The sequence below is a fragment of the Molossus molossus genome, unplaced genomic scaffold (genome assembly GCF_014108415.1).
Source record: "Molossus molossus isolate mMolMol1 unplaced genomic scaffold, mMolMol1.p scaffold_m16_p_10, whole genome shotgun sequence".
Lineage (NCBI taxonomy): Eukaryota > Metazoa > Chordata > Mammalia > Chiroptera > Molossidae > Molossus > Molossus molossus.
In genome coordinates, this window is record NW_023425345.1 from 101163679 (window position 1) to 101189554 (window position 25876).

General features: G+C 48.3%; 1 protein-coding gene and 1 pseudogene across 1 annotated transcript; one reads left to right on the forward strand and one right to left on the reverse strand.

The window, feature by feature from the left end:
* Nucleotides 1–2291: 2291 nt before the first annotated feature.
* LOC118623824 lies at nucleotides 2292–2807 on the forward strand (annotated as a pseudogene).
* Nucleotides 2808–19445: 16638 nt separating this feature from the next.
* PDX1 (pancreatic and duodenal homeobox 1) lies at nucleotides 19446–23692 on the reverse strand. The gene is made up of 2 exons (XM_036252999.1): nucleotides 23282–23692; nucleotides 19446–19957 (listed from the first exon to the last, which is right to left on the reverse strand). Exons 1-2 carry the CDS (start codon nucleotides 23682–23684, stop codon nucleotides 19512–19514), a joined length of 849 nt encoding a protein of 282 aa, XP_036108892.1. The 5' UTR covers nucleotides 23685–23692; the 3' UTR covers nucleotides 19446–19511.
* Nucleotides 23693–25876: the final 2184 nt, after the last annotated feature.

Sequence of the window (25876 nt, forward strand, 5' to 3'; positions counted from 1 at the left end):
GTTGGCTTCATTTTTATTCTGAAAACATTTTTCTTGACAGTGCCCTAGACTTGATCTTTGATCAGAGGTCTTTTCTTATTTTGAAAATCCTTTACTAAGGATAAGTTCTAGCTGAGCCCTCTACATTTCCTATTAAAAACACAACAACTATGTTTTTTATTGATTTTGGAGAGAGAGGAAGGGAGAGAGAGACAGAGAAAGACACTGATGAGAGAGAGGAACATGGATCATTGCCTCCGGTACACACCAGTTGCAGGTGCATGGAATGACTCCCATCCAACTGAGCCACACGGCCAGGGCCACATGTCCTCTTAATTGTACCTGAACACTGAAGAGTGTATTCTTCAGTTCGCCTTTATGCTTTCACATTTTACATAGGCAGCTAGAATAAGTTGGTGGCACCTTTAATACCCTGTCCAGATTACTGAGTTTATTAAGTACATTTTTTATTTTCCACATGACCGAAGACGAGTATTGCCAAATGTTCTGCCAATACGTAACAGATATCTTCTTTCCTTCAGCTTCTGGTAACATTTCCCTCACTTTCTTCAGCTCTCATCAGCTTTTTTTTTTTTTTTTTACCATCAGCTTTCCCAATGCCTTTTTTTTTTAATCCTCACCACCCAAGGACATTTTTTTTTTTTTTTTTTTGCATTTATCTTCAGATACAGTGGGAGGGAGAGAAGGAGAAAGAGAGAGAGAGAGAGAAACATCGATGTGAGAAAGACACATTGAGTGGTCGCCACCCACATGACCCCTACTGGGGGCCAGGGACAAACTGCAACCACATCTGTGCCCTTAGCGGGAACCGAACCTGGGACTCTCTGGTCCACAGGCTGATGCTCTAACCGTTGAGCCAAACCGGCCAGGGCTTAGGCATTTTTAAGGTAGCAAATTCTTTCCAGGTACCAAATTCTGTTCCTATCGTGTATTACTATGTCACAAACCACCTCAAACCTCAAACAACTATTTTAATATATTCATGGATTCTGTGGGTCAGCAATACAAGCAGGGAACAGTGACTTTCTTTTGTCCACTATGTCTGAAGCCTCAGCTGGGAACTCCTGGATGGCTGGGGCCGGAATCACCCGGAGGCTTCTTGATTCACACACCCAGCCCCTTGCTGAGCTGACGCAAGTCTGGGCTCAGCGGGAGCTCTCAGTGGGCCTCTGCACGTGGTCTCTACCTGTGGCTTGGCCTTCCTCACAGTTTGAGGGCCACAGTTTGAGTAGTCAGACTTCTTACAGGGTGGCTCAGGGCCCCCAAAGCATGTGTTTCCAGGGAACAATGCAGAAGCTGATGGCCTTTAACCACATTGTGTCACTCCTACCATATTACCTTGTGCAGAGCAGCCATAAACTCATTCAGATTCAAGGAGGGAAGGTATGTAGACTTCATTTTTTGATGGGAGCACTGTCAAAAGTGTGGTCGTGCTTAAAATAGCCACATGCACACACATGTAGTTATATATGTGTGTGCACAGACTGAAAGGAAACATACCAAAATATGCTGTGGTATTAGGGACAATTTTTTTTTGTTTTTGTTAATCCTCACCTGAGGATATTTTTCCACTGGTTTTTAGATAGAATGGAAGGGAGGGAGGAAGGGAGAGAGAGAGACACACACACACACACACATCGATTGGTTGCCTCTTACACCATCCCAACTGGGGCAGGGAATTGAACCTGCAACCCAGGAACGTGCCCTTTCCTGGGAATTGAACCTGTGGGTGCTCTCTCTAGTTGCTGAGCCGAACCTGCCAGAGCTAATTTTGTTTTTTCCTTTTCCTTAGACTCTTCTACTTTTCTCAAATTTTCTATAATTATATTTATTTGAAATAAAGAATTATTTTATGTTTTACTCTTTGTTATGACAAATTTTAAGGACATTCAAAAGACAAATAGTCTACCAAAATCACATGTGCTCATCCCCCAGCTACAATAATGATAAACTCATAGCCAGTCTTGCTTCATTTCCATCTCCCCAATATTCCAACTAAATTGCCAGATATCAGGTCCACTTATCTCTAAATATTTTAAAAGGTATGGACACTTTTACCATTATCATACCTTAAAAACAGCACTTCTGTGAAGCAAAGGAAACCTTCAACAAAATGAAAAAGACAATCTACTAAATAGGAAAAAATATTTGCAGATCATATATCTGATAAGAGGTTAATATCCAAAATAAATAAAAATCTCATACAACTCAATATCAAAAAACCTGAACAACCCGATTAAAAAATGGTTAGAGGATCCGAATAAACATTTTTTTCCAGAGAAGACATACAGATGGCCAACAGACATGAAAAGGTCCTCAATATCTCCAATCATCAGGGCAATACAAAGTAAAACCACAATGAGACATCACCTCACACCTGTCAGAATGGCTATTATCAAAAAGACAAGAAATAGCCTTTTGTCCCACATCTTATAGAGGCTGTGATGGTAGCTGTTCTCTGGGTTTCCCTGTGCCCACCAAGGACGACAAGAAGAAAGATGCTGGAAAGTTGGCCAAGAAAGACAAACACACAGCGAACAAATCTGAGGGCAAGGTCAAGAAAAAGACGTGGCCCAAAGGCAAAGTTCGGGACAAGCTCTACAACCTAGTCTTGTTTGACAAAGCAACACACGGCAAACTCTGTAAGGAAGTTTCCAGCTATGAGCTTATAACCCCAGCTGTTGTCTCTGAGAGACAGAAGATCTGCGGTTCCATGGTGAGGGTGAGTTTCAAAGCTCAGAGCTAAAGTAATTTACACCAGAAATACCAAGGGTGGGGTCGCCCCAGCGGTTAGTGAAAATGCGTGAACCACAGGTCCCACCAGCTGTACATTTTGAAAAATAAAACTTTATTAAATGAAAAAAGTCAAAAAATAAAAAATGTTGGTTGTACAACTAAACACTGCTGTTTGAACAATAAATAATAGTGTTGGTGAGGTTAGGGAACCCTTGTGCACTGTTGGTGGGAATGTAAATTAGTGCAGCCACTATGGAAAACAGTATGGAGGTCCTTCAAAATTATAAAAAATAGAATTTCCATATTACTTAGCAATCCCACTTCTGGGTATATATCCAAAGAAAACAAAAACACTAACTTGAATAGATATACACACCCCTGTGCTCACTACAGCATTATTTACAATAGCCAAGATATTAAAGCAACCTAAATGTCCATTGATGGATGAGTGAATAAAGATGTGATATATAAGAAGTGTGTGTGTGTGTGTGTGTGTGTGTGTGTGTGTGTAATGGAATATTATTAAGCCATAAAAAGAAGCAAATCTTACCATTTGTGACAACATGGATGGACCTTTGCTTGAGTTGGGGGTGGGGATGGGCAAAGTGGGTGAAGGGGTCAAAAGACAAATTTCCAGTTATAAAATGAATAACTCATGGGGTTACATACAGCATGGTGACTATAATTTATAACACTATGTTGCATTTTTGAGTAGATAGGAGAGTAGATCTTGATGTTCTCATTACAAGAAAACAATTTTTTGTTACTATGTATGGTGATGAATTTTAACTGGATTTATGACGGTGGTCATTTTGCACTATATATAAATATTGAATCATGTTGTACACATGTAACTAATATAATGTATGTCAATTATATCTCAATAAAAATAGAAATTATTCCTTAATATCATAAAATATCTAGTTTATGTTCAAAGTTACAATTGTCTCTAAAGCCTTCTAAACATTTTTATTTTATAGTTTTGTTTGTACTAGAATACAAAAAAGGTTTACAAATTATGATTAGTTGATATGTCTCTTACGGCTTTATTAATCTATAGTAGATATTAATCCTCAATCTCTGTTTATTTTTAATCTCACAATTCATTTGTTGAACAAAACAGGTCTATTTGTCCCATTGGGAAGTCTGCATTCTGGTTTGTTGATTATATCATTGATATGTATATACTTCCTCGTTCTGAGATAAATGATAGCATACCACATATGAAAAGTTATTTTGAAAACATGATTGTAACACTTAGCCAGAATTGCAGGTCTCCTAAAATTTAACCAGGAACTATATTAAAGAGCATCAGAAGGAAAAAGTGGTAGATAAAATAAAAAACTAAGAAATCCATAGCTTTTGGCATCAGGGAGAGAAAAGAAAAAAGGAAGCAAACATGTTTAAAAATTATAAACTAATAATGAAAACAGTGAGAAGCATAAACAACAGGACGGGAAGAAGGAAGATGTTAGTTATATTGGATTAATTCCTGTGTTCATTTCTCTAATGGGTTATTCCTGCCCAGCGCAAGTCTCTATGCTGTGTGTTATAACATTGACAAAACTAGTAGAGAAAAGACAGAATGGGAAAAGGAAATCTTTGGAAAAGAAGTATGAAAATGCTTTATGTAGTTCCTTGGACATTTGTTTGTCTTAGCATGTCTCAGAATTGGAGGCCAGGAGAGAGAGGAGTGGGGTGCAGTGGGATGGTGGTCCAGGTGTTTGCAAAAGGACCTTTGTCAGAGTTGACAGTAGATCTGCCCAGCCGGTGTGGCTCGATGAATTGAGCATATCCCATGGACTGAGAGTCCCAGTTCGATTCCCAGTCAGGGCACATGCCCAGGTTTCGGGCTCGATCCCCAGGAAAGGGTGTGCAGGAGGCAGCCAATCGATGTTTCTTTCTCACATTGATGTTTCTATCTCTATCCCTTCTCTAAAAAATCAATAAAAACATATTAAAAAATATATCCATTTTATCTTCCAAATATGACAGTCATTGTGAAAACTACAAACCATCAGAAATAAAAATTATCAAAAGTGAAAGCCCCACTCCAACTACTAAGTCTTCTAAAATTTTATTCATATTTTTCTTCTTTTCTACTTGAAAACATTTTTAAGGCTCTGAACATCTCTGACAAAAAATATGTTTTTTTCTCTGGAACTTAGCTAATGATAAGTAACTTTTATTGAAAGAAGTAATTTCCTCAGGGTCACACAGCTGGTGAAAGATGGACACGGGTTCACACCACAGTCTAGCCTTCAGAGTGCGTGCTGCAAGGCCTCCAGGGCGGTGCTAGCCGACACAACATGATCTGAATCACACATGTAATTTGCGTTGTTTAGTAATTGATGCTAATATATTTCATTTTATCCAATATATCTAAATTATTATCATTTGAACATGTAAGCAATATGAAAATTATTCATGAAATATTTAATGTTATTAGTTTCATGATGATTCTTCTAAATTTGATGTGTATTTTGCACCTCAGGGAATCTCAGTTTGGAGTCACCACATTTTATTTATATATTTTTAAAATATGTTTTTATTGATTTTTTACAGAGAGAGGAAGGGAGAGAAAGAGAAACATCGATGTGAGAAACGTTGATCATCTGCCTCCTGCACGCCCCCTACTGGGCATCAAGCCTGCAACCCGGGCTTGTGCCCTGAACTGGATTCGAACCAGGACCTCTCTCAGTCCATGGGACAACCTCAATCTATTGAGCCACACTGGCCGGGCAGAACTGCTACATTTTAAGTGCTCAGTAGCCATGCATAGCTAGTGGCTACTCTACTGGATGACGCAGGGCTAGGGAGTTTGATTTGTTCATTTAACAGGTGCTTAGAGCAGGCCCATTAGTGCCAAGCATCACGCTGGGTGCTGGGGAGTCAGTAGTGATCAATGATGCTTACATTCTAGTGAGGGAGACATACAGACAACGATAAATAGAGCACACACCACATACAAAATAATGTTGAGATTGTGACCATGATCATGAAAAAGAAAAAAAGAAAGAAACAGAGATATGTAGAGAATGACTAGAGGTTCTACCTTAGATAGGGCCACTAGGAAAGGTATTTTTGCAGAGTGACAGGAGTAGAGAGACCTGGGAAACAAAGCAACAGTGACAACAACAGGCAGGTTACTTTGGAGCTTGTTATACTCCAGGTGCTGTTTTCCACACCTTAAGTCATGTTCTGTCACAAAAATCTAAGAGGCTAGGTCCATTAGTATCCCCACTTTCCAGATGAGGAGACTGAAGGCGTTCAGTAAACTGCCTGAGTCTCCACAGCAACTGTGAAGGAGACACTTAAGCTGACCGGGGAAGAGTGGTCCGTGCAGCTGAGTTAGAGTGTAGAAGTCTCAGGGTGACAGTGACAGACGAAATAATGGCCCTAACCATCTCCAGGTCCCAATCCCCAGAACCTGGGAATGTTGCCTTATAGGGCCGAGGGAACTTTGCAGATGTGATTAGATTAGGCTCTTTAGATGAGGACATTATCCTGGATTATCCAGATGGGCCCAGTGTCATCGCGAGGGTCCTCAAGAGAGGGAGGCAGAGGGGGATTTGACCTCAGATGATGTAATGACTATGAAAGCAAGAGGTTGGAGTGACAGAAAGGACAGAAGCAAGGGAGGCAGGTGGCCTCCAGAACTGGAAAGGCAAGAAAGCAGACTCACCCCCAGAGTCTCGGAGATAAAGGAGCCCTGCCGACCCTTGACTGCAGACTGCTGCCCACCAGAGCGACGGAGAATAAGTTCATGTTACTTTAAGCCACTGAGTGTGCAGCGATTGACGGCAGCAATGTGGTAAGTGCAGGAACCGCGTGTGTCCCCCCCATCTCTTTGCGGCCCCAGGTCTTTGCCCTGCTGTTTTCTCCACACCAACTCCCTCTCCCAGCCCCTCTCCTCAGCTTGCCTGCTCCAAACTCTGCTGCGATTTTCCTGAATCCCCCAGGCTTGGTTTTTCCTTTCTCTATATTCCTGAGCACTTTGTACAAACCAATGTACAGCCCAGCTGGTGTGGCTCAGGGGTTGCGCGTTGACTCCTGCACCAAGAGGGTGCAGGTTCATGTCCTGGTCAGGGCATAAGCCGGGGTTGGGGGCCCGATCCCCAGTGGGGGGTGTGCAGGGGCAGCCAGTTGATGTTTCTCTCATTGATGTTTTATCTCTCTCTCCCTCTCCCTTCTTCTCTCTCTAAAATCAATAAAGAAAAATTATTAAAACAACAACAAACAATAAATAAAATAAACCAATGCATTATCACTCACATTCCTGGTAACAATGTACCCTGTTACTTGTCAAGTCTTGCTGTTGATGATGAGCTTCCTGAGGGCAGGGAATCTATATGTTGCCTCTTTCTATCCCCAGTAATCAGCACGGGGCCTGGTAAATAGTAAGCAGCCCATTCAAGTTTATGGAATAAAAACAAAGAAAAACACAATAAGGAATCACAACATATAAAGTTCCCCATACAAAGGCAAGTCCCTGGCATTCTCTGGCCACGTTGTGACAGCCACAAAGATGAAGCAGTGTCCCAGGAAGACTTCCCATTCCCTTCCCAGTCTGACCTTGAACTGTCTGGTCTGCTGGCACCCTAAGCCAGACAGCCTCCCCACGTACTGTGCGGTGTGACCCACACCATTATTTCTAGCTGCTGAGGCTCCCCAGGTCCACCAGTGATTAATGAGGTGAAGAAGGTTTTACAAGCTTCCAAGAACACACTAAGTTGTAACTTGATACACTTGCTGCACTTTCTGTAGGAAAAGTGACAATAATTTAGTCAATGTTCTTTTAAATCATGCTCATTTTTCTCAACATAAAGTTCTAATAGGAAAAAAATGTTTTTAAATCATCTGTAATTCCCCTACACAGAGTTAATCATTGATAACATTTTAGAAAGTTTATTGTTAATTTTGCAATTAGTATGTTCCCACTGTCAAAAATATAAACAATTCAGAAGAAAAAGTAAAACATAAAGGAATGATACCTAATTGTACTCCCCAGAGTTAACTACCACTAATATTTGGTTATAGTTTTGTCTAGCCTTAAAAATCAACTGTAAAACAACTAATAAAAAAAGCACAAGATCTCAACAATAGTAATGGAAACAAATAACAAAATTTCACACACACACACACACACACACACACACACAAATACTTCTAAAATCCATCTACTAAAATTCATTTCTTTTTTTTTCTTTTTTTTCTTTTTTTTCTTTATTAATTTATAGAGAGGGAGGAAAGAAGAGGGAGAGAGAGAGATAGAAACATTGATGAGTGAGAACACCTTCATGGCCCCCACTAAGGATCGGGCCCACAACCTGGGCGTGTGCCCTGACCAGGAATCGAACTGGCGACCTCTTGATGCAGGAGTCAAAGCTCAACCACTGAGCCACACCAGCCGGGCTAAAATCAATTTCTTTTTAAAAACCCTAGGCCTGGCCCTGGCCGGTTTGGCTCAGCGGTTTGAGCGTCAGCCCACGGACCAGAGAGTCCTGGGTTCGGTTCCCGCTAAGGGCACGTACCTCGGTTGAAGTTTGTCTCCGACCCTGGTTGAGGTCGTGTGGGTGGCAACCAGTTGATGTGTCTCTCTCACATCGATGTATCTCTCTCTCTCTCCCCTCTTCCTCCCGCTCTATCTAAAGATAAATGCAAAAATAAAAACATAAAAACCCTAGTCATGTTTTCTACGAACAGGTAAACGAACTGTGCGAGGGACACGCTCTGTACGGCTCCGGGGCCCTGTGGGCACACCGCCCCCCAGAGACTCAGTGTACAGTGGGCGAGGATAACGGGGCATGAGCCCTCTCCCCACACTTGGTCAGCACTGTGTGGTTGCCCATATAACACCTGCACTTTATAAATGGTGAAAATAACAAAGGGAAACAGATTTCCACCTGTCTTCACAGGGAATGGCTGAGCTGAGTAAAGGAGTCCAGTTCCTACTTCTGGTTTCTGCTCCTCTTCTCAAGTCAAACGGCGGCTGTGCAGTGAGAGCGCGGATGAATAAACAGTACGTGTGAAGTGATCTCATTCAACCTCCAAGGCTAAACCAAGTTCAAGGCGAAGCCATAGTCTAACTGTCAATATGGCCTTCATTGTGACTATTTTCAAGAGTGTAGACATTGTCGCCGAATTATTTTCGTTAAACATACTCTAGGCATACTTTCCAGAATCGGCTGCAGGGCCGGTCTTGAAAAAGCCACCTTCTCACTTCTGGAGAAATTGGTTACATTTGCAGAACAGGTTGAACATCTGAAATGAATTTTGTATTTGCCTGCTGACTCTCATGAGCGTGTAGAAGACATGGACCTCACAGACAATAGTGAGAACTCACAAAATTTACACTTGCCACACTCAGCTCCACTCTCGGATTTTGCTTTCTGGAAATATATTTACCATCATCTCTGGGATGTGGGACAGCCGTGGTAGCACCAGCAGTGTCCAACCACGGTGACATGACCTTGAGCCCAAAGGAGGTGGCATACCTTTCAGTGATTTTGTAAATACTCAAACACCTTTTACTTGAAATGCCTTAAGTGGTTTCTATTTTCTTTTTTTTTTTTTTATCCTCACTCGAGGACATTTTTCCATTTTTTGTTCAGTTAGAGTGGGAAGGAGAGAGAGGAACAGAGAGCGAGAGAGAAACATCGACGTGAAAGGGACACATCGAGTGGTTGCCACCCGCACGACCAACCAGGGCCAGGGACGAACTGCAATCGAGGTACGCGCCCTTAGCAGGAACCGAACCCAGGTCTCTCTCAGGACCGAAGGCTGATGCTCTAACCGCTGAGCCAAACGTCCAGGGCTATTTTCTTAAAAAAAAATTTTTTTAAATTGATTTTAGAGAGAAGAAGGGAGAGGGGGAGAGAGATAGAAACATCGATGAGAGAGAACATCGACTGGTTGCCTCCTGCATGCCCCCCACTGGGGATCAGGCCCACAACCTGGGCATGTGCCCTGACCGGGCATCAAACTGGTGACCTCTTGGTGATGTGTTGTCGTTCAACCACTGAGCCACACCTGCCAGGCGTTTTCTATTTTCTATACTAAATCTTTTTGGATCAAAGAACTAAACAGAATGCAATTGTTGCCCTTATGCAACTTACTTTTAGGGGAGACAGACCAAAGGAGTAGGGATCTAATGAAGGCAAGGATGGGAAGGGGCCTGTGGGTAAGGGTGAGAGCATGGTGAGGTGAAGGGTTATCTGTGCTGCAGAGCAAGCCCCCCTCCTTCAGGGGCTCCTGTCTTCTCACAGTTTTGTGGATGGACTGGGCTTGGCTGGGCAGTTCTCCTGGTGGTTTCCTGTCCTTGCAGGAAGATGGGGACTGTGGCTGGAGTTTTCCAGAGGCTCATCTGAGACACTGGGGTGCGCCTGTCTCTCCGTCCACGTTTTCTTCGAGCCTGTCCTCTCCATGCAGCCTCTTCCTGTGGGCACTTGGTGCAGTCTTCCCAGCCAGGTGGCGGGGTTTTGACACAGTGGTCTGGGGCTGCCCAGCACACACGTGGAGCCCATGAGGTCTCCCCACACGTCTGGCTCAGACCAGCACAGCATCAGTTTTGCTTCAGCTTCCTGGTTAAAGCGAGTCACAGGCCGAGCCCAGATGCCACGTGGGTAGGGCCTACACAAAGATGTGGCCCTAAGAGGAGTGATTCACTGGAGGTGGTCTTAGCATCTGGCTACAGCAGAGGGACACTGTGGAAGCTGCAATGTCTCCTGGAGAACATCCGGTGGCTGTGAACTGACAGACTTGATGAGGACCCAGGCCTGGTCCAGAGCCCGCACAGCTATTGCTCAGTAAATGTGACGCAAAGAGTCATGGAAGAGGAGAAGGCGGGCAGGCACACGTAGGAAGCAGAGGTTGGTGGGCCCTTTCAGCCGGAGCAAAAGGACATTGTTTAGGGGCAGTACAGTGAGTCAGGACCTGCCTGTGGGCTCAAGAACAGAGAGGCCTGAGGGTCTAGGCTGGGAATTTGGACTTGACCCTTCAGACTATGGAGGTTACTGAGCAGTTTTAGGTAACGGAGAGGCACTGATCACATTCACAGCCAGGAAGGTCTCCCTCTGGCCTAAGTGAAGTGTGTGGGGGGGCCTGGGGAAGACGGTGCTGGAGGCCTGAGACCCGCTGGGCTGTTGCAGACCCAGGGAGGAGGCAAGAGCATGTTTGGAGAAACCCTGGCCGCGGGGAAGCAGAGGACACAGATGGAGAGTCCTGAAAGGGAGAATGAACAGACCCAAGAGTCTACGATTTGTGATGTGACCAAGAGGGTTTGAATACACATGAGGACATTTATCTTAATATGCTACATTTCCCTCCATAAATGTATTATGAAATAACACATTATATGAATATGTATATGCATGCATGTATGCATGTACATGTGACTTAAAAAGAAATACAACATAAGAAATAGTATGTTCCCAAAGTTTCTGGTGTGAACTTTGTGCTGCTGATGGAATAAACTGCCACTGTGAGAGGAAGCCCCCCACCTAGACAGCAGGAAGCTGAAACTAGTCCTTCGTCCACCTCAGTCTTCAAGCAGCCTTCCCCTCGAGAGCCTCCGACGCTTGGAAATACAACCAGTAGCCAGTTGTCAAAGGAGACAGTGCTAGGTTTCAGCCTCAGCTCAGCTCCAGTATAATAAAGGAGAGCTCTGGAGGGTGGATTTGAGGCCGATAAATAAGAGCTTAACCATCATATCTGGATGTAAAAGTATTTGACATGAGCTCTCCTCTCCTAACCGTCCCTTCCTCTTTCATTTCTAGCTCAACTTTCTCCCTACAAACAGAATTTGAGTTAGTTTCCAGTAAAGGCACATACTGGATAAGACATTTACACCGAAAAGGTTTAAAATAGATAACAATGTTCAGAGCAGGGTTTTCAAAGCTTTGTATGGCAACCAACATAGAAATGCATTTTATATTATGACTTCTTAGACATAGACACACCTAAGCTAAAAAAGTTTCAAGAAGCAATCTTTACACTCATTATGCATAATGCACTCTGATGTTGTCTGTTTTATTTAAGCTTTAAAAAGTCTGATAATAGCCCGACTGGTGTGGCTCACTGGTTGAGTTCGATTCCCAGTCAGGGCACATGCCCAGGTTGTGGGCCTGATCCCCAGTGAGGGGCATGCAGGAGGTGGCCAATCAATGTTCTCTCTCATCTGTTCTCGCTCATCGATGTTTCTCTCTCTCCCTAAAATCAATAAAGAAAATAAAATTTAAAAAAAAGTCTGATAACAACCCACTGAACTGACTTCATCAATTACTAATAGGTTGTAACCTACTGTTTGAAAAACACTGATATATAGGAAGGGGAGGCCCAGTGTTTTATAATTACACATAACATTTGGTGACTGTTTTCCTATCACAAAGTACATTCCACATACATTATTTTATTTAACCCTGATAATAATCCTGTGAGGTGGGTATTTCCTTTGATTTACTAATGACAAAAGAGACTTAAAGAGTCCTGGCCAGTTTGGCTCAGCGGTTAGAGTGTCAGCCTGCGGTCCAGAGAGACCCGGGTTCGGTTCCCGCTAAGGGCACGTACCTCGGTTGCAGTTTGTCCCCGGCCCTGGTTGGGTTGGGCAGGTGGCAGCCACTCGATGTGTCCCTTTCACGTTGATGTTTCTCTCTCTCTCTCTTCCTCCTCTCCCTCCTACTCTATCTGAACAAAAGTGGAAAAATGTCCTCGGGTGAGGATTGAAAAATAATAATAATAAATAAATAAAGAGACTTAAAGATACCAAGTCATTTGCCACATAGTTCAGAAGGGTGATGAATGGACCACCGAACTGGATGTCATTTTTCTGATTGCAAATCTCAGCCCCCCTCGATATGCTACATTAGGATGAGAGACACAAGTCAGCTCTGACTGAACGGGAATTTTTGTTTTGAGCTTCCTGATGGACAAAGCAGGCAGTGAGTGGTGTAGTGCCCCTTGTCTGATTTCTGTGTTAATGTCCATATCTGGCCAGAGACCCTCTGTTTCTCCTCCATTGGACCTGAGGACAAAGGGCAGTCGGAATGTGGGCTTGTGTTTTCCCCAAACCTGTTTGTCCAGAGGAGAAATTATCTGCTCTAGAAACTTCTGGTCTAGAAAATTAGGCTTTCAACATGAAACAAAAATAAACCATGCACTTATTTATTGCAATAAATTCAATTACATAGTATTTTTAATATTAAAAAACTCTTGAATATTATTTTGTACATGTTATTGGGGTCTAGAGCTGCTCAAGAGGTAATAGTTCCATGTACTATATCAATTTCAAATCGGCAGTGTTTCCAGAGATATCTAGAAGTGTGAAACTCCTGAATTTTTTAGAGCACTTATAAATAAGAGAAATGATTTTTCAAAGTCTCTTTTCATTGTAAACCAGACTATTTTAGAATTCAGAAAAATCATACAACTTATTCAAATGGTAGAAATTACAGCAGAATTATTGTTACAATTTTTATGTGATTATCACTGGAAGTGAGAGTCCAGGGTGTTCTGCAGTGCAGACGGGAACCTTGCGTGCATGCTATGAGACGGTACACAGCTAGTGTCTGTGTGCTCTGTGTGAAATGACTTGAAGCGATTCAACTTGAAGTTGAATTATAAAAGGTTTTATAAGATTATAACAGGCTAGAGCTACCTGTGTGTTCAAAAGCCACAACATTTCATTTTATAGAGAAAAATAGTGAAACAAACAGCGATAGCATTTTATTATGCCTATTCTAGCTCTTGATTATAAACACAGCACTTTACTATGGGAACCTGGCATCAAGGAGTTATCACTAGGTAGCCCCAAAGATCCATATCAGCCAGGCACTTTCTCTCTGAAAACAGCTATTGGTAGCCACTGTTTACAGAGCTTGACCTCCTCTCCCTCCCCAGAGTGGTCTGCAGGGCTTTCCCCTCTGCACAGCTGCCCCTGGGGAGCAGTTTCCTGAAGGCTGGCTGCCAGCTGAGAGGCATCACCCCTACTTCTTTGCAGGGAGACCTTTATGCTTCCTGCTGCTCTGCCTCCGTTTCCCTGCTAGGTTTATTGCTCCCACATCTAGCTTGTCAGAATCGGGTTTGAGTAAAATTTGGTTCAGTGTCAACCCAGAACTATTCTGACCCTTCTTCAGAAGGGTTTCCAGGTTGGCATGAAAGACCTTAGTTTTGAACTTTTTTCTTAGAAAGAAAGAATTCCTTATGCAATCATGTCCACTTCTACCACAGTTCTAACCTGTTTTCTAAAGACAGCTTCCCCTACTTTAAACATTATGTCAGCACAAGGAATTGAGACAATTACCTGAGTAGACAGTTTGCATCAGCAGCAATGCCATTCGACACCCGAGAGATGGCCATTCTGGTGGAAAAAAAGAGTATATAGGAACATGTCCCTGGTCCCTAGACACACACTGATCATTGTTACCACTGCAACACACATAAGACACACCCTAAACATGTGCACACACACATACTCAAGCTCCACAAGCATAGTCAGACACACAAAGACAGACTCACCCCAACACACACACACTTCATACCTACAGACACACAGATCGGAGAGGGAGGTGGGAGAATGAACCGAGTGAGAAAATATAAGAACAGGTTGATTTCACCAACTGGAAAAGACAGTGTAGGACTTAGATTTCATTCAGACTTAAATGCGACGAACTGAATTAGTTGAAGGAGAGGATATGGAGAGGGTGACAGCATTAGCTAAAGGGGACCAAAATTATTTTGAGAAATTAAAACAGCCTTTGTTGTTCAAAAGGAGAAATTTGGGGAACCCGAATGACTCCAATTTACTCTGGTAAATTCGCTGACAGTCAGTCCAGACTCCATGACCCAGCTTTTTAATATTGTGAGTGCTTCCCAGGCAAACACTGCAGGAATTCCAGCAGTGCCAGGCACAGAGAAGGAGCCCAATAACCCAGCTGAAGCCATTCAGGCACCAGGCTGAAGGTGCAAGGGAATTACAGGCATCAAACCTGCTAAAACAAACAAACAAACAAACAAACAAACAAACCAACCAACCAACCAACCAACCAACCAACCAACCAAAAAGATAGGCAGAGCCTAAAATCATCATCAGCTCTCAGATGTTATTGCAACACATGAATTTTTTTTTATCCTCACGGAGGACATTTTTACATTTATCTTCAGATAGAGCAGGAGGGAGACAGGGAGGAAGAGAGAGAGAGACTCACTGGTTGCCACCCAAACGACCCCAACCGGGTCCAGGGACAAACTGCAACCGAGGTACTTGCCCCTATTAGGAACCGAACCCAGGACTCTGCGGTCCGCGGGGCCGTCGCTTTAACCGCTGAGCCAAACCGGCCAGGGAAAAATTTTTTTTAAAGTCCCCATCCAAGGATATATTTTTATTGACGAGAGAGAGAGAGAGAGAGAGAGAGAGAGAGAGAAGAAGAAGAAGAAGAAGAAGAAGAAGAAGAAGAAGAAGAAGAAGAAGAAGAAGAAGAAGAAGAAGAAGAAGAAGAAAGAAAGAAACATCGATGTGAGTGAGAAACATCCTGCACGCACCCGACCGGGGGGGATAGAACCGCAGCCTGGGTATGTGGCCTGATCCGGAATCGAACCCAGGATCCTGCGACCTTTCCGTGTATGGGACGACGATCCACTCAACTGGGCCACACCGGCCGGGGCTGAATTGAGAAATTCTTTAGCTAACAAATAGGAAGAAATATATCGCAGAAGAAAAGGAGCTTGTTTGCCGCGACCATTTCTGGCACTGTACGGTGCGACTCCACTCACCAGGAGTCCCATGGCTTAGGGTCCCGCCCGCATAGCGCCATGCTTTCCAGGTTCTCCTACCCCAGCTCCCACTGCCTCAGGGGGTGCACCCCTCAGGGTTGTCCCTCTCCCGGGGCCGGCAGCGTCCACAGAGCCAAGCCCCTGCTGTAGCGGTCGGCGAGTGCGGGGCGCGCTCGGGCCGGTCTTGGAGCACAATCAGCGCCCTGCGGCGCTCGTGAACGTACCTCACCTCCCGCCAAAGATTCGGGAAGGAATAGCGAGGCTGTGGCTTCAGCTCCGAGAATCTTCGGGAATGGAGGTGCAGGAGGGCGCGCCCTGGACTTCCCCGCTCTGTGTGCGAGCCCGCAGGTCCCAGGATCCTGGCCGCACAGCCCGAGCGGTGCGCACCGTGCGCCGCGAACTGCGCGCAGCCTGGCCGAACCCTGCTCCTCCTCGGCGGCCTGGGAGGTCTCCGCTGTATCCGTTTCCCACTCGAGAGGCGTGCGGTCTGCTTGACGAGGGGAGGAGGCACGTCACCTCCGCAGTTCTGGGACCTGGAGAAGATCACCCGATTGGCTGGTTTTCCGGCTTCCTCCCTCGGAAGAGAGGTCCCTGTGCGCGACCCGGGCTTCGAGCTCCAGCCGCTCTCCAGGTGGCCAAGGGTGGCTGCACAGAGCTGGGGATTCACAGTGGCGCTCCCAGCCTGTGTTCTCTTTCTTCCTCTCTTCGCGGCCCATCTGGCCATCTGGGCTTCGCTGCCGGCTGCCTCCCTGCTTCTCTCTGGAAGGCCGGCCTCTACTGGCCACACCACCTCCGCTCCACAGCCCTACCCTACCTGCTACGACGGGTTGCGTAATAAACTCTTCAAAGACACCATCTAATTTCATCCTTGTTATGAGCCCATTTTGTGGAAGAGAAAACGGGGGAATTAAGTGCCACGCGTCAGGAAAGAGGGCTGGAGTTCAAGCCCAGGGCGGCGGGCCGGGCGGGAGCTCGTCTCCGAGGGAGGCAGTCGCTCTCGGCGAATCTTCGCGGTGGGGCCCCGCCCTGGGCAGCTGGGCGGAGTGCCTGGCCCGAGTCGGCACCCGCGCCGCAGCCCAGCCGGGGCAACCATCTCTCCTCCTTGGGTGGAGGAACCGGCACCCCAGAGAAGAGGCAGAGGCCCTTCCTGCGGCCAGCGCACTGCACGACGTTGGCCCCGGAGTCCCCAGTAGGGTGGCGGGATGAGTGTTGGGCCCTGGAAACCTCCTTGGCCCCATCCCACCACCCCGAGGACAAATCTTGGCTCCTCCACCAACGATCAAGGATCCCCTGCTGGTCCTCCCCGCTGCTTAACACGGGCCTTCCTGTGTAAGACGCGGTCTCTTACTTGGGGAAGGTCGCTGTGGGAAATCAAAGAGGTTATTTAGGAGGAAGCGCGCAGTAAAGATCAGTGGTTTTATGAATTAGTCACATCAACAGCGACGGGCGTGAGGAGTTGTGAAACTAGGGAAGGCCGCTCCGGTGGCGTTAGACCCGGAGGATTTCTGCTGCTGCAGCGCGCCCTCACTTCCGAAAATGACGATGGTCATGAAACTGTAGTGGCGTTGTGGAGGGATAACTACTTTCTAGGTACTGAATCAAGCGCTCCACAGGCATTCTTTGGTTTAACAAATCCGCCTCCACTTTAGAGATGAGGAAACTGACACACAGGAAAGTTGAATAATTGTATCAGGCTGGTGGGTCAGTATTAGAGGGACCTGAGGTGTGCCAAGGCACGTATCCTGGACTTCAGAGCCCAGGGGGTGGGGTGGGGCCACAGTTCAATGGCTGGCTCCCTGTGACCCCATCACTGATGAGAAAGTTCCCCTTTCTGATCCACCAAATTTCTTTTCCTCCAAAGGGTGAATGATTCGATTTCTCTTATAAATAATAACAACAAAACAAAAGTAAAGCAAAAACGAACAACTAAACACAAACAAGTTCTGTGTCTGTGCAAAGGAGAGTACCAGCAGCCCTCCTGGGAGCCAGCCAATGGTCGCCCAGGGTGAGAGCGCTCAGGGGGCGCCTTCCAGCGGGTCGCGGGGCTAAGAGCAGGTGGGAGCTGCGAGGAGGAGCAGGCCGGCCCAGGGCCACAAGACTCTGGTCCTCAGGCTCCAGGGGTGGGGATTCATCCAAAGCAATACTCCTTCGGATGAGCCAAAGAAAAAGGCCTCTCCCAGAACACCTCTTGGGGAAGAAAGAGGAGACCCCGCAGAGGCTCTGACCAGTTGGGAGGCCAGGCCAGCCGCACTCCTCACCCATGCCCCTGGGCTATCTTACTGAGCAAATCCATCTTGAGAAGTGACTCCTAAGTTAAACATAAAACAAAAGAAAACTGAGAATCCACACGCTAATACTTTACCCCAACCCCAAATCCAAATGTGGTTTCATTTTTTTGTTGTTGTTAATCCTCATCCGAGCGTATTTTTTCCCATTGATTTTTAGAGGGAGGGGAAGAGGGGGAGGGAGAGAGAGAGAAACATCTATGTGAGAGAGGCAGCTCTATTGGTTTCCTCCTGCAGGACCCTGCCCTTGACAGCGAACGGAACCCGTGAGGACCCTACAGTTCTGGGGTGGAGGCTCTAACCACTGAACCAAACTGGATAGAGCCAAATGTGGTGTTTCATTATGGGTTATTTCCTAGTTAGTATCAAAAAGATAAATGCTGCTTTAATTTTTTTTATCCTCACCCGAGGATATTTTTGTATTTATCCTCAGAGTGGGAGGGAGAGAGGGAGAGAGAGAGAGAGAGAGAGACATCCACTGGCTGCCACCCGCTGAACCCAACCGGTCCGGGACGAACTGCAACCGAGAACCTGCCCTTAGTGGAAACTGTACCCGGGACTCCCTGGTCCGAGGGCTAAGGCTCCAACCGCTCAGCCAAACTGGCCAGGGCAATGCTGCATTAATTTAAAAAATGAAATGGAATCATTGTACCACAACAAAGGTTGGATACAAAGCCAGGGAATCAGTTTTCATCTCTTTCCACATTATTCGTATTTATTAAGCATTTTCCACAAACATCACCTGTATGCAAGGCCCATACCCTCAAACCAAAACTGACTTGGAAACCACAGACTTGTTTGTAAAGAACTGTTAGGTAAATAAAAATAATCAGTTTCCCAAATTCCTTAACCACACACATTTTTATCATTTCTAAAAAGACTCCAAGGTGAGTCAGGCCACCCTGCTTACCTTGCACACAACCTCCCTGCCCTGAGACCAGAAACTAAATCCAGGTCTTCAATGGAAAGCTCACTCAGAAGTCCACCCCCCCACCCCCCCTGCTCCAGGTCCATCTCCCTCTGCTCTCTCTGAAGTGTTGGACCAAGGGGGTACACAGGGACTCACTCAGCCCCTACACCCCAGCCCTGCTGCTGCCCAGCTTCCCTCACAAGATGCCTTCTTCAGAGGGAAGAGTTACAGGCTGAAGGAAGGATATGTCCTGGGGAAGCATATGGCTGCACTAAATGGATTAAAAAGGAAGAGAAGGAGGAGAAGGGGGCCATTATTATTTCACTGGGTCCTTGAAACCACAGACATTTCCTTTCAATTATTTCTAAATGTTAAGACAGAAACCTGAATCAAAATGGGTTTCTGGGCAGATAAAGGCACTCCATTTAGCTGGCCTGCCATGCATTGGAGAGTATTCCAAATAGTACAGTTTTTGTTGTCTTTTGCAGAGTTGGTTTCTCTAAAGAAGTCCTTGGTTCTGGAGGGCTGGGACCTGCACGACGGTGGCAGATTTGTGGCCGACCCAACAATATCACCAGAAGAGGCCTCAGATTTAGAGAAACCTGTTCCTTCTTCCAGAAGGTCAGCCAGCATTCCCCCACTGGCCGCAGTAGGCACAGACGCCTGGGAGCGCTGCTTCTACCCTCCTCTCTGGGTAGGCACCGCAGCTCCGGGCCCCATCAAACCGCCAGCGCCGGTGGTCCACACCTGGGGTCCTAGGCCGCCTCCTCTGTGAGTGGTTGAAGCCGCTGGCAGGGAGGAGCCCCCACTTCTCACCGAGGTTCCTGAGGCCGCAGAGGTGCGACACTGGAGGGCTGTGGTGACGCGCTGAGGCCTGGAGGCAAACGGCCTTCGCGGGCAGCAGCAGGGACAGCTGGCGGCACAGCTCCCCCAGGGGGCGGCGGTGGTGGCAGCGCCAGCAGCTCCTCCCCCGAGGTCACCGCGCAGTCCTGCTCCGGCTCTGTGTCCCCCACACCCCCCGCTGCTGTTCCGCAGCCGCGCTTCTTGTCCTCCTCTTTTTTCCACTTCATGCGGCGATTTTGGAACCAGATCTTGATGTGTCTCTCAGTCAAGTTCAGCATGACGGCCAGCTCTACCCTGCGTGGCCGCGAGATGTATTTGTTGAATAAGAACTCCTTCTCCAGCTCCAGCAGCTGTGCGCGCGTGTAGGCCGTGCGTGTCCGCTTGTTCTCCTCCGGTTCTGCCGGGTAGGCACCGCCTGTCAGAGACACAGTACGTGAGTGTGGTCCCCCAACCCCTGGCTTCCTTTTCTGGGAGGTCAAGGCTCTCAGTGACCCTGCGGTGGGCTCTATGGACAAGTGGTTCTTGAATGGGTTCCCTTACCTTGTGTTGTGTTGATGCTGATTAAAATGCACATAATAGCTATAATAGATACCTAAACCTACTTGATTCTACAAAGGCAATAAAATGCCTTTAATACATAACTAAAATAAAACTTTCTGCCAATGACCCACAGTAAAACTACATTTCAGATCATTACCCAGTTCACACAGATATATAAGTAACACAAAAAATTTCAGGACATAAAATCAACCTTTACCACATATAATGCTATCTAATTTTTCCTATTATTTCCTCTTTTACTTTTTTTTAAAAAAGGTCTCAATCCAGTAAATTGATTTCACCATTCACTAATAGGTGCAACCTTCAGTTTAAAAAACCATGAGCTAATATAACAATACACATATGTTGTTATATCTGACCACAATATTACTTCTCTATATAATTATATTGTAATCAGCCCCAACTCAAGAGCCAGCAAATTTTTTAAATTGTCCTCATTTTAATCTTGGCTGGGCCCCTGCCCTAGAAAAGAAGGAAAACTATTCTGGGCCTCTAAGAAGGTGAATATCAGCCTCCGCCTCTGTCCTGGGCCCCACATCCTGGCTGAGGGGAGACTCAGAGGCCTGGGCCCCAGCTTGGGACTGGAGGGGTGGGGTGGGGTCAAGGGCTCCAGCTCTGAGCCCAGCCTTAGGAAAGCAAGGCCTGACCCTGTCGATTAGCTCACAACTGGTTTTTGCCGCTGCCCTCCTTGAGGTCCAGTCCTGGTCCGGAGTTTTTCCTTTCTAATCGAGATACTGACTGCACTCTGGGCTGTGGACTCCACTGGGGTAAGTTCCACTAAAACTCAGCGAAGAGTCTGTACGTGTTGGGGTAGAGGTATCAAGCGTTTCTCCTGTGACTGTTGGCTAGGCCTCAGGGAGCTGAAAAGCTGGTGAGCGCATTTGAGGAAAAGAGTTAATTACGCAAGGGAACCTGCCCCGACTACCCCCAGGCTGAATGTTGGCTGCCAGCAGCCTGGGCTGAGGCTCAGGTCTGAGTCAGGGATGGAAGCCGGCTTGCTGTAGGGCAACTCTGGGTCTTAAACTTCCAGGCTTTCCTTGGCCTGAGAGAGAAGCAAGGAGGAACATTTAAAACATTAAAAAAGGCCCTTCAGGGTTCTTAAATTCAACCCCCAACCTCTCCAGGGTTCTGGCCCTCTTCTGTGGGCCTCACAAAGGTGCTGAGAGGCTGCTCGGTGGCTGCTGCCACAGGGGACCAATTTTCAGGAGTGTTGGCCAGAGATGGAGGTTGAGGTGGAGGCGGTATTGGGAAGGGGGCAACGTGTGGGTGAGGAGAGCTGGGAAAGAGGCTGAGACAGTTCACTTTCTAGGTTGTTTCAGAAGTTCCTGTTGCTGTTAGTACTCATATCTGTACTATGACTAAAGCCCTTCGGTCATTTCGCTCTCCCCATGGGCTTGAAGCCCCACTAGGAGCCCGCAGGCAGGTTCACAGACCCTTGAAGTCTGGCTCCTTGGAAAGTTTTCCTGGGGAGGACCCTGCCCCCAAGCAGCTTCCAGGAAAGAGGGGTCCAGGCCCCTTCCCGGCAGGCTCGGCCTGCCGAGGGCCAGAGGGCTCTGGCAGAGGCCCCTCCAGCCCGGACGCTCCAGCCTGAGGATGTCACTCCTCCAGGGTCCCTCCATGCCCCGCGCAAGGCTGCCGATTTTCATTCGGGTTTTACTTTCTGGCTTCTTGGGTCCGCTGGAGCCCAAGGTCCACCAGAGCTGAGGTAACGCCGGTCTGCGGGAGGAGGGGAGGGGATTTAGCCCACCTCAGGGCCTCCCTCGCCCTTTGCGGAGGAAGCCGCCAGGCGTGCCCGAAAGGCCAGAAACGCGCGTCCCCAGCGCTCTTGGGGAAGGGAGTCCTGGAGGGGCAGCAGCCCACCGCAGGACAGTCTCCCACCCTGACCGGAGGACGCCGTCCTCTTGCCTCCCGCGAGACTCCAGGGCCTTAGGCCGAGGCCGGGGCAGAGTAAGTAGGCAGACGCCGTGCTGGCGACCCGCTGGGCCGGGGTTTGGCCGGAGGTGGTGAAGACTGCGGCTGAGTTGGGTCCCTATCCTGCCTCACACTCAGTTTTAGCGAGAAAGTGAACAGTGAACTAGGAGAGGCGAGCCCCGGGGACCCCAGGCGAGCCCGGACCCCCCAAAGCCCTGCTTGGCTGTGCCAGGGTCAGGCAAGGCCAGCCAGACTCCGAGGATCGGGGGGGGGGGGGTACGACAGCTCCCTTTACTCCCGATCGTGAATTGGAAGGAAAGAAAAGTCAACTATTTGCAGTGCAGGTGTGACCAGAAGTGGCTGCGGCGCGGAAGCGATAACATTGTGTGGCAGAGGCGGCCCAGGCCGCGCCGGAAATCGCGGCCAGCTCCGGGCGGAGAAGGAACCGAAGGGCTGCTGCGCTCTCCGCCTCCGGTACAGGGAGACTTTCTGTTACCCGCCGGGCCCAGGGTCCTGCAGACCCGGAACTCCCGCTTCCCTGGGCCGGCTGTGCTGAAAGAGCATCTCCTTCCACAAACGGACTTCCTGGAAGTCACGCGCTTCCCTTCACACGCTTCTATTTGGTCAAAAGTGAAATTAGCATCGCAAACGCCTGGCCCAGCTGCCTGGCTTCGAGGTGAGCAGCCCCTCCCCGGCCCTGCGGGGAGCCCCCCGCTTTGCGTCAGCCCCTGCCTGGTGTCCCCGTCCTCTCCCCCGCCCTCCGGACACCCCTGCTTTCCTGCATCTATTCCGTGTCCACGACTGCGCTGTGCTGTAGTGAAGCCTCCAGGCTCAGGGAGCGAGGGAACCCGAGCTCCGAAGTCGCGTTCCTGCAGCTCAGAGGTACCCCGAACCCAGCTCGGTTTCCTCCATGCGAACTCCCAGGTCCAGGACGGGAGGAGCCCCCGCTGGAGAAGGATCTGAGGGTCCGAAGCCTTGAGCTCGGCCCGGCCTTGGCTCTCTAGGAGGGGCGCTGGGAGCGTGGGGCTCCCAGTGTTCAGTGTGCAGGGGAGGAAGGAGGAGAACTGAGAAGCAAAGACGCTCCAAGTTGGACTGGAAAAGCGCGTCAGTGCGGTATGGCTCGTTGGCTCTCGGTGTAGTTTAGCCTGGCCCCGGGTTATCCGTAGGGGCGGGGAACGCGAGCTACGAGGGGTCCTGCGGAGTGATCGGAGGTAGGGGCGGCCAGGTGAGAGAAGGTGAAGACAGAGGGGCCGGGATCCAGGCTTACCTGCCCACTGGCTTTTCCACGTGTGAGCCTTGGTAGACTTCATCCACGGGAAAGGCAGCTGGACGCGGCTGGGCTCCTCCAGGGCGCCTGGCATGGTTGTATCCGGGAAAGGCCCGGCGGGCGGGTGGGGGAGCGCCAGCTGAGTAGGGAGATGGTGGTGGAGGTGGGCCACCGAGGGGTCCTCAGCGAGGGGGGGCACCTCGTACGGGGAGATGTCTGGCGGGCTGCCTTGCTCTAGCGCGCCCAGGCCGCTGGGGAACGGAGGCGGCGGCGGCGGGGGCTGGCGGCTCATGTACAGGCACGCAGGAGGGCTGGCGCTGAACTCGGGCGCCGGGCCCCGCTGGAACGCGCACGCGTCCTTGTAAAGCTGCGTGGCCGCGTAGTACTGCTCCTCGCCGTTCATGGCTGCCACCCCGGCTTGGGGACCCAGAGTGGAGAGCTGGAGTCGGGACTCGGAGCTTTGCAGGTCTCCCTCTCTAGGCGCCACCCCTACTCGCTTTGACAGCTTCGTTCTCCTCGCAGAGGCAGCCGCCGCTGGCGGGGACTCGCGGGCCGGCTGCCTCGCCATAGGCTCTGCTTTGGCCCACGTGGCTCCGCCTGCGGCCATTATTGGCCTGGCTGACTGCCTTAAGAAGCAAGGCCCAGGTCCCCGCGAGCGCCCGCATTTGTTTCTATTTTCTCTCTCAGCTGAGTTTACTACTGTGACCTGTATGCGCAGTTGACAGCGCTCTCCAAAATGGGGCGCGCATGAAAATCTTAGAACTTCTGTTCATTTATAGAAACAGTTCCATCAGACTTTAAACGATGTATTATTTTCCTTGTGTGTTTGATAATGTACATAATATATTAGTAAATGTGATTTATAAATATACATGTTGAGGTTGTACACTTAAACTTAACTGTTAGGGAAAACGGTCAAAAAAGCTTGCAACCCAAGCTCTACAGGTCGGAAGCAGTTGGTTCTATTTTATCTTTGCATTTTGCACACAACCACCAAGGATATCAATGAGCTAACACATACAGATCCAGCATTCGTTGTATGTTTTTCTGTCTGTGCTGTAGAACTTCTGGAGAGTAAACTGTAACTTCTGAAGCATTAACGGTAGCTTTTTAATTAAAAAAATCATTAGACATTGTTAATTTTGATTTTGATAAATTGGGACTCATTTGGCCAACTCAGAATGATTTCCTACTGTGGCAAGGGGGAAAGAAGTATTGTCCCCTCTTGCGGCGGGGAGGTGGGGGCAGGGGGTTGGCCCGGAGTTTCCAGACCCTTGGTGGCTCCCCACCGGTCTGGATCTGGTGGAGTCTGTTAGCTGGAGATGTCTGCTCTTGCGTCGGATTGAAAGGAGGCAAGACCCGGAGATGTGGGCAGTGTTCGCAAAAGAAATAAAAGCTCTGGGTTTTTATGACAACGTCAGACCTTGGCTTACACCGGTTGGGTAACTTCTGGGCACTCTGGGGTCCTGATTTAAATAGAGAGGCTTTTTCTGACCCGACGGTGCGGACTATCTTCGGATCTTGGTGGCACCCACCCCAGGGGCATAGGCTTACCATTTGCCCTGAGCGTTCTGGGTGACCTCAGACCGGATCCTGCCAAAATGAATACATTCCTCGAACTACAACCCAGGGTTTTAGGAAAACTGGACACCTTCACAGAAAAGCCTAGGCAACAGGGAGAGTGAAGCACAAGGAACCAACAAGGGAAAAATTACTACAATCTGACTTTCCTAAAGTACAAACTACATCCAGTCCTTTAACAGGTAGATTTTAATATATTTTCTCCAGGTGAAAATATTTGTGTTTTACAGTTTTTTTAAAAAAAAATTATTTTAGAGAGAGGAAGGGAGAGACAGACATGGATCGGCTGCCCCTTGCACCACGAGCCCAAACCTGGGATCCAACCGGCCACCCCTTTGGGATACGGGAGGACGTTCCAACCAACCAAGTCACATCGGTCAGGGTGGACATATTTATGTTTTAACCGCATATGGATTGAGTGCACTAAGCAACAAGCCAAGGTGGGATTTGATTTCTCTGCAGAGTCCTTCTTGTAGGTGCTGGTGTCATTTCAGAATTGGAGTTCAGGCGTGTGCTGTGCAGAGTGGTCTGCGCAAGTCTGGGAACTCGCGCAGCTACCGGGATGCCCCGCGGTGGTGGAGATGGTAGTGGTGAGTTTCAGGGATTTCTTTAGGGAAAAGGGCCACCTGCGGTCCTCCGGGGCCAGGGATTGAAAGGCTGTGGGACCCGCGCACCTAACCTCTGCGCGCCCGCGTCAATGAGTCCATTGTTCTCCGCGGCCGCGGAGAACCCGACGCTATCACCCGGGCCGCGAGTGACTACATCGATCAGGAGCGCAGGGCTGGAGGGGGTTGCCTGGCCGCGGTGTGTTGACCCTCGGAGATAATCTGCCAAGTCGCCGGGGGTTGACTTGGCGACGAGACTATGAGCCGGCGGCGAGCTCCGCTTGGGACAAAGATCGGCCACCTTTCCCTTCCTCTTCTTCCTTCTTCCCCCATCCCACCTCCTCCCCTCGGCAACATCCCCCTACACCCCCGCACTCGGACTTTGTCGGCAGCCCCCCTCCCTTGCTGT